Raw genomic sequence first — 9,930 nt, forward strand, 5'->3', positions numbered from 1 at the left:
ATTTTATTTCACGGTAGGTACGTAGCTTTGGTTTACTCCAAATCTCATCTGCCCACTGTTGTTGAACCTCATAAAGCAGCCTTTCCTTTAAAGTTACAATGTCAATTTTCTCTGTTCTGAGGAATACTTGTTCATATCCATATTTACAAAACAAATCACACATATCCATTATCCAAGGTCCATTCCATTGTATATCCCATTTGAATATTTTTTTTGCTAATCTATTATCATCCATATTGAGTAACCTATTCCATAATCTGGCAGCCCAAACCTTCCAATGGACTTCACTGGGTTCCCAGCCCGTATCCCCTGTGACCGCCAGCATTGGAACATATCTATGCACACCCACAAAATATCGAATGGCCGATTATGTACAGCTACACTCTTAGGATAACTACCATGACCCCAGATCCCAGCCCCGTAGTCCAGGACTGGACAGACACAAGCCTGAAAAAGTTTGGTATATGTAAGGAAACCAATATCTTTGAGTACCTTAATTTTACCAATAACTCCCCCTAGTGCTCTGCCTGCCGATTCAGAGAGGACTGTTGTGCCTTGAACAAAATTCATGTACTCATCTACATAAAGACCCAAGTATTTATAAGAGCGAACAAAACTAATTTTTTGTCACCAAAATAAAACTGATATTTACTACGACAAATAAAAGGATTTCGGAAATGTATAACTTCAGTTTTTCTTTCATTTATGGACAGCCTCCATTTCTTGCACCATTCATTTGTATAAGACAACATTTTTTGCATATTGTGTTCATTTTCAGCCACTGTAATAATATCATCAGCATACAAAATAATGCTAACCATTTCTTCCCCACACTGTATACCACAGTTCATTGACTTAATTGCACATGCCAGATCATTAATATAAACTGCAAATAAAGTAGGAGACAAATTGTCTCCTTGTTTCACCCCCAAAGGTGTCGGAAACCACTCTGTGTAAGACTCATTTATTCTTACACAAGCTATGGGATTGCTATATAATGGCTGTATAGATTTATAGAACTTCCCATTTACTCCATATTTAAATAACCTATACAACAAAAGATCTCTATTCACAAAATTAAAAGCTTTTCTAAAATCAACAAAACAGACAAATCTCTTCTCTTTTAACCTTACCCTTACTATCGAGCTCAAAGTATAGAGATGATCCAGACAAGCCCTGTCTTTACAGAATCCATTTTGTTCATCTACAAGGAGTTGTCTCTTCTCAAGATATGACATAAGTCTAATATTAAGTATGGAGGAGTATAATTTGTAAACAGTGCTAAACAAACTAATCCCTCTATAATTAAGAGGCACCCTTGGGTCATCGCTTTGATATTTAGGAATCAGGGTTTTGATAGATCTAAGCCACACAGAGGGTATTTTACCTGTTTCAAAACATTTTTTAAATAAGCCATGCAGAGTGTGAGAGAGCATTGGGAATTTCAGGACTTCATTTGGTAAATTTTCTATGGCTGTGGCTTTTCCTACTTTTGCTTTTTTAATAGCCAACTGAACTTCTTCCATAGTCAGCTCATGGTTAAGATCTTCATTACTGGTATGAATTTCATTTGCCATCTCACCCTCCTGCATCGCTTTCACAGAACATATTTCCTGATAAAATGTATCATCATTATTTGATGTACCATCATGGAACAATCCTTTAAAGTCTGCTTCCCATTTCTTAATAACTTGGAATAATGCTGTAATCTAGTTACCATCATTTCCCAGGACCTCCACAGGAATTCTCTTTATCCTTTTTGGGCCCAGTTTATTAATTTCTTTCCAGAAAAGTTGTGGGTTAGAAGTTTGAATCCTTTCAATGTGCAATACATGTCCTCTTTGATAACATCTTTTATACTTTCTGTATGTCTTGTCAAATATGTACTGACATTCTTTAAAGACTGTTAAAAGGCCCTTTTTATCAGACTGGGTACCTTTGCATTTCAGAAATGAGTGTTCTGCTTTATGCATAGACTGCCATAGATATTGTAACTCTTCATTCCAATATGGTTTTCTTGAGTATTTGGGGTTCTTTCCTGTTTTTTTTACTTTGGCTGCAGTTTTTCTTCTCTTTTCCCACTTCATCATGAATTAATTTACAGAAATCTTCATACCACTTGTCCAATTCCTTTTGATCTCTGTGACAACTCTGTACCCTCTCTGTCAATACCGATAAAGATTGTTGTGCTTCTGGGCCCAAAAAGTTTTGGGGTAATTTCCTACACACCTTCCCTTTAACATAAAACTGATTGATTTGTGGCCCTGTCTCAAGTTGACCCATTACATGTCCTGTATGAAGTTTTAAAAATAACATAGAGTGATCGGGAAGTCCACAACACTCTCCAGTTAAATTTATACAACCTGCATTATCTGCCAATTGACTTGGGGTGATCACCTCAAAAGAAATACAGTTCTGTAAACAATTATGTGGTACCAGTCAACCACCGCTCTCCCTTTAGTTGAGACAGAGGTAAAATTATCACTAAGGGGACAAATTCTTCCATTGACAATACATAGTTTAGAGTCCCTCAGAAATTCAATTAATGATTCACCATGTTTGTTAATGCATATATCTAATGGGGTTCTTATTGGCACGTCATCAATTTCTTTTAAATAATCATCCAGTGCACCCACTCTACTATTAAAGTCCCCACAAACATATGTAGCATCAGCTTCTGAACATAAATATATCTGGCTCAAGAGATGACACGAGATGTCACCTGCTTCCGACTTGTCAGCTTTGCCACTTCGGAGATTGAGATTTTTCTCGCTCATATTCGCAACTATTTCTCAAAATTTTTCAAAGTTTTTTTCAGGTTTTTCAGGTGTTCTTCATATATATATATATATATATATATATATATATATATATATATATATATATACATAGACATACATATATACAAACATATCTCATATGTCTCATATATGTATAAACACGTTTTATATGATTGTGTGTGAAAACAAACAAACAAACAAAAAACATGGAGTGGGGAAATAAATAAAAAAAGTACACTTTGAGCTTTAAGGAGATGAACACCGGCTTTTCTTTTCGGTGCTACTGTAAAAATTAGGGATGGGGGAAAAAAATCAATACAACATAGTATGGTGGTATTTTTGTGTGGCAGTATTGTATCGTCACACAGTGCCAAGTATCAGCTTTTTTATGATATAAATTATTGATATTACAAATACAATTTTTGTATACAATACAAATACATTTTTGAACCTCAGTAATTATTTATATAAATAAATGTGACAGTATGTCTGTAGCATGACAGAGCCCAGTCATTGGTTATAAGTGATTTTCTAAAGTGACTTTGGACTCACCAGCAAACAGTCCAACGTTGGACTGACCAGACTCAAAGGGACAGCGAGCCTGACCGACCACCTCCTCTCCGACCTGCTCCAAGGACGTCATCTGACAGCAAAGAGGGAAATGATTCAATATATGTTTAAGATTAAGGAATAACAAAAACCCATACATAACATGAGGAAATATAAAAAGTGACTCTGTAACAACACTGAGCTCCTGTCGTTAATCATTTGTAGATAATGTGTGCTGAGATTATCCAGATGAGATAGATAGATAGATAGATAGATAGACAGATAGATAGATAGATAGATAGATAGATAGATAGATAGATAGATACTTTATTCATCCCAAAGGAAATTAAGGATTATTCAGTGTGTCAGCAGAGAGGATGACGATGCTGCTGATCAGCTGGTGTCAGTCAGTGTTGAGCAGAGACTCACTGCATGTTAATGTACCTCAGCTAATAATAAATACACTGACAGTGATGATGATGATGATGGAACAGATTTGAAGTATAAAGAGTTTGAGCCTTTTTGTCTCAGTCTGACACAAATCTGGCAGCAACATAAAGTCATAAAGTTAGAGCTGCTTTCTGTTCTACTGAAAGATTCTCAGACACAAAATGTAAACAGATATCACCAATCAAATCTCACACACGCTTCACACACATACTTATGGGATCAATCATTTAGAGGCTGCATAAAATGACACAATGGTCATTTTCAGGCTTATCTTACGTTAAAGTAGCAACATGTACAGTAAAATACTGGTAAAATAAAATAATAAAAATAAAATAATAAATTCTTCAATTCAATCAATTTTATTTATAAAGCCCAATATCACAAATCACAATTTGCCTCACAGGGCTTTACAGCATACAACATCCCTCTGTCCTTTGGACCCTCACAGCGGATAAGGAAAAACTCCCCAAAAAACCTTTAACGGGGGGAAAAAACGGTAGAAACCTCAGGAAGAGCAACTGAGGAGGGATCCCTCTTCCAGGACGGACAGACGTGCAATAGATGTCGTACAGAACAGATCAGCATAATAAATAAACAGTAATCCGTATGACACAATGAGACAGAAAGAGAGACAGAGAGAGAGAGAGATGCAGGACAGACGGTAATGACAGTAGCTTACAACAGCATTAATGAAAGTAATAATGTTATAGTTAATGTTTCTGGCTATTGTGGTACAATATGTTGAAAGTATATATTAATATCTGGCAGTATACATGTGTGATAATAATCATATGTGTATAATAACAGTAGAAGTATGACTAATGACTAATGATGGCAGCATTGCATTCAAGCTCTTATTTTCAAACCACAGCTGTCAGATGCAGTGTCAGTGATTTTTCCCCAGACGTAGACACAAAAACAGTGATGACTGAGCCTTTGCTGTGGCTGCCTCAAAACTCTGAAACAGCTCACCTATTCAAATAAAAACTGCTCAGACTACAGAAACCATTCTGCCGCCACTGAAGACCTTCCTCGTCTTCCATTTTCTGTTGTGCCTCATCCTCTGCTTTGCTCTGATTTGTTCTCTATTGAGTTTATTGTTTTCTTTTGTTTGCCCCTGTATTCATCTGTTTGAGTGTTTTGTGCCTGTTGAGCACTTTGGTCACAGCGATTGTTTTTAAATGTGCTCTATAAATAAAGTTTGACTTGACTTATCAGTGGTAGTTATGATGGCCCCCATGACACAAAATTTCAACGTAAAGTCTACACAGATGCATTGGATTGTCAAAATAAAATAAAACTTTACGTTCACTTGACACAAAAACTCATCCCTTGTGAGCTTGGCATCACAGTGTCTCTACAGAAGTGTATTCTGTCAGAATGTCCACCCTCCTGTCCATGTCCATGTAATTGTCCTGTGGCTCTAGTAGTACAGTCCAGTCTGTACATTCAAAACAGTCCCTGAGAGACTCACTGGTCTCCGAGGACCACTTCCTGACTGAGTGGGTGGTAACAGGCAACTTCAATACACAGGGTTTTTATGTAGGCTGGAGAGGAACCAGATTATGATCTGATCTGCTAAGAGGTGGTAGGGCAGAGGCACTGTAGGTGTCCTTGGCATTTCCATAAAACAAATCTAGTGTCTTATTCTCCCTGGTGGGACAGTCCACATACTGAAAAAAACCCTGTCAGATGGGAGGAGAGATTAGTGTTGTAAAATCCCCCTTATTGAAATGAATGCACTAGGGTGCTGGGTCTGGATTTTGGCAACAGTTTAATGGATGAAGTCACAGGCCACTGCCGTTGCTGCCCGCAGTGGAATGTAAACAATAATGGCGACAATGTGTGAAAACTCCAGTGGTATATAATACCGTCTAAGACCAACTGCCAACAGTTCAATATCCTGATAGCAGATCTTGTCCTTCACCGTGACATGTCCAGGATGACACCATCTACTGCTACAAGCAGGATGGTCTGCTGAGTGGATGACGGAGTGAGACGCAGTCAGTGAGGGGGAGAGACCAAGATGGCGGCACCCTGTCCTCAGCGGTAAACACAAAATTAAATCAGCCACGGACTAAAAGAAAACAGACTAATTAAAACCAAAAACCACAGGACAACACTTTTGCTTGTACCACTCATCACACGTGGAACCAATAACCACCACAGTGGAGGATTTACCGGACTTGGAGGCTTTCATTGACCACTACTACTACAACCAGCAGGACAACATGGACAACAGAACACCCCAACCCAACAAAAAAAACAAGCGAGATTCATCCACCGACACAGACGATCTACAAACCACAGAGATCGAGGTCAGTATTCTGAACAGTATCAATAAAAAACTCGATCTTCTCATCCCACTTCACGATGAAATAAAAGAGCTGAAAGCTAGCGTGGAATTTGCACACAACCACATCCTCTCCGTCAATAAAGTTAACAACTCGCTACAGTCATTTGTTAAAACCTTATCCGAAAGAATGGACACAGCCACCAGAGAAAACAAAATGATGAAAGAGACAATGTTGGACTTACAATCACGAAGCATGCGCACCAATCTGATCTTTTCCGGCATACCAGAAACCACACCAGACAACCCCGACAAAAAACTCAAAGACTTCATGAAAACCCACCTCAAGCTCCCACCGGACACAGTAAACAACATAACTTTCCATCGACCACACCGCATCGGCACGACATCATTCAGAGGACCCAGAGCAATCATCGCAAAGTTTGGACTTTTTTAGCAGAAGGAACTGGTCAAAAGTAAAGGCAGAGAACTGAAAGGAACTAAATTTGGGCTTAATGACCAGTTTCCACGCGAGATTAATGAACGACGTAAAGTACTGTACCCGATCCTGAAGGACAACAGAAAAAAAACAGTAAACGAGCTTACCTGGTCGTAGACAAATTATACATTGATGGACAACTCTTCTGCAACTCAAAACTAACCCCTTGGCTTTTCTAAATGCAACAGGGACGTCTCGCTGCCTCTCACCACCCCTTTTTTTTCCTTTTTGTTGACATGGTTTTTCCTTATGTATATCGATTTTGCTTATTCCTTTCTCATCTCTTTCTTTCCTCTCACTCAGTGTCAGTAGGCGCATGGGCTCCGCATACACACAGACGCACGCACACGCACACGCACACACACACATACACACACACACACTTTTTCCTCATTTCAATTTCACCCCTCTCCTCCCCCTTCCCCCTTCCCCTCACTGTCTCTCCTACCTTTGTTCACTCCTTCACTGTATGTTCTCACATTCCACCTTTGTGTCATGTCTGTTCAGTTACATGTTATTGTATTGTGTTTGTTCATGTTGTACTTATATGATAGACTGTATCGACAATAAGGGCACACACACACACACACACACACACATACACAAACCAGCCATACTGTACTCAGAGACCCAACTCTGATAGAGGCTCACCTACATCAACATAACACAGACACTTAAAGGGAAATTTCGGTTTATTTCAACCCGTCTCCTATCGTCCTAAATTTGTTTCAAGTGACTAGTGACATACAGATAATAGTTAGCATGTTAGCTGTTNAATCTTTATGACACTTAAATACAATTTGCATAATAATTTGGAACGCGGTGTATACTATGCAGGAATTTAAAAGCCTGAAATCACTGGACAGTCCCACTAAGACATGGTATAATGGTTACGTGTGTTCTGTGTGTAAAAGGCAGCCGTGGACCACACTTTGCCACGATGACACACACAAGGTGAAAACAATACCATGCGTCGCAGTGTGTCACGGCTGGTAAAAATATTATTTAATAAGTTCACCAGCAATTTGTCTTTGTAGAAAGAGTGTCCCTGGTACTCTGGATAATCCACAGACCTCACTGTCAAGATTTTTTGTCATAGGGACTTCAGCTGAAGGCACTTCCAAAGAAAACTAATAACACTGGGTCACTGTTTCTGAAAAGATGTGTTGCTTTTGAATCTGTTAAATGTTTCCAATGTTGTGAGCATCGCAAATGAAATGCCTTCCACCGTATTGGAGGGTGGAGGCATCAATATCAGATATCTCAAAATAAATCCGAAATGATCTGCATGGCGAGATAGCCGTGCGTCAGCCAGGACGCGCATCTCTACTGTGTAGCCTTTATAGTAACCACGTTTTATAGTGAGCAGCATATACATGTCCTCTACAAATCCCGACCAAGTTTGGATGAACGAGTCACACGCAATCTGACAGGAAACGAAGACTGCTCATCGGTCCCGTGCACCGCTGTACGCAGGACGCACGGATTACATGAGAGGAGCGAAAGGATCCACAGTATAATTAATCACAAAACACGTAAATAACTTCATATTACTGGCGTGTAACACTCATTAATGCTTAAGCTGAGTCCTCCACGAAATGAGAATGTCCATTTGAAATAATCTTCTCATGTTTAATGTCCGAAAACGAATTAAATTTGTTCAAGGCGTCAAACTGATCTTTGTGTATGATGATCTCAAACACACTTGACTGACTTATATTTTTGTTAGGCTATTATTTTTTTCGTTATTGTATAATTATTTTCAGTAAATCAGGCAAGCTTCCGTTCGTTCCTGCAGACAGGGGCAAAAGGATCAATGCGCAGCCTCTGTTTCCTTTCTGATTGCGTCCATCTCGTTCATTCAAACTTTGTAAATACGGTTGGGATTTGTAAGGGACATATGTATGCTGCTCACTGTAAAATGTGTTTACTATAAATAAATGCATCTTTGTGTTAAAATCTTCATCAGTAGGTCAACAGAAGGTCCACTTTTGGAAATGCATGAAAGTCAGGAGCTCAGACTTTTCTTTTTTTCATTCAAGGTTACAAATAATGCTGTTATGTTCCTTAAATGGCTTGATTTAGTTATCAAAGTTTCATTTTCTTAACAATAAAGATGCCGTGTTCATCCATTCTAGTTCTCTTATAACTGCATGTTATTATAAAATCAAATCCTTAATCATTGATAAGTGTGCGTGCTTCCCCCGCCCCTCCCAACAAAAATCCCGCCCCCCCCTCTCAGAAAATAGTTCCGACGTCCATGCCTGCAGAACCTCGCTCTGGTTAGACAGCAGCGAGCCAGGAGTGCGCAAGACCACCTTTTATTTATTTTATTTTTTTTATTTTACCCATTATCAAACCTGAGTTCAACTTATAATGACATGACAGTAAAAATATTGATTGGTTCTCTGTTGATTCTTAAGGCTTTACTGTAGGATATTATATACAGTAACCTGCATCGGTACCGCTGCCCACCACTACGGTGGATGGAGGAATTAATAAAATAAATTAAAAAAGAATCATTAAATAGGCTACAAACACTCGATTTCCCCCAGTCAGAGCCAACATAAAAATTAGTTCAGGGAATTCCTGCTGTATGTTAGTGTGTCGGCTTTTTATCCATGAAAGCCAGGGACACTTGGCTCCAACACACATTCAAGAACTTCTCGTCACGTCACTTCAAAAATTAAATGTATTTATTTTACAATATCAGAATAATTAAGTTAATAAAGCTACGAAATGAAAAATCACAAAATCATCGAAAAACACCATATAGCCAAAAAAGACTATGTAGAAATGTCTTCTCTCTCCCCCCGCATTCCAAATAACCCAGTACGCAAACAAAAGGTTAGAGCATAGTTATGCTAAATCACTGGCGTTGGAGGGGGAAGGGCAGCTCACAGCGCGCACATTCCGGCAGCCGACATGAGCCGACAACATTCAATACGTGTAAACCAGAGGGGACCCTGCCTGTTAGCGTAGTGTGTGGCTGAATGTGCATTATCCCTTTTAATTACACAATGGATCTTACTGCTCAGCATCCCCTTTAATAATTGTTTTTATCCTCTTGCCCAAAATAGCAAAAACAACTGCGCCGGGCCGCTTTATTTTTTTTTATTTTGACTAGACTGTCTGCCGTCAGGGCGGCACGGTGATGTGGTGGTTAGCACTGTCGCCTCACAGCAAGAGGGTTCCTGGTTCGATCCCGGGTGTGGGAGCCCTTCTGTGTGGAGTTTGCATGTTCTCCCCGTGTCAGTGTGGGTTTTCTCCGGGTACTCCGGCTTCCTCCCACAGTCCAAAGACATGCAGATTGGGGACTAGGTTAATTGATAACTCTAAATTGTCCATAGGTGTGAATG

General features: G+C 39.2%; 1 protein-coding gene across 1 annotated transcript in view; it reads right to left on the minus strand.

Annotated features, from left to right (window-relative positions):
- Positions 1 to 9,930, minus strand: part of LOC126383460 (semaphorin-6D-like) — a 481,075-nt gene that overhangs the window by 175,045 nt on the left and 296,100 nt on the right. The window contains exon 9 of the mRNA XM_050033965.1: positions 3,333 to 3,423. Within this exon, the coding sequence (XP_049889922.1) occupies positions 3,333 to 3,423 (91 nt within the window). The remainder of the gene's footprint in view (positions 1 to 3,332; positions 3,424 to 9,930) is intronic.

This window comes from Epinephelus moara, chromosome 22, assembly GCF_006386435.1.
Source record: "Epinephelus moara isolate mb chromosome 22, YSFRI_EMoa_1.0, whole genome shotgun sequence".
NCBI lineage: Eukaryota > Metazoa > Chordata > Actinopteri > Perciformes > Serranidae > Epinephelus > Epinephelus moara.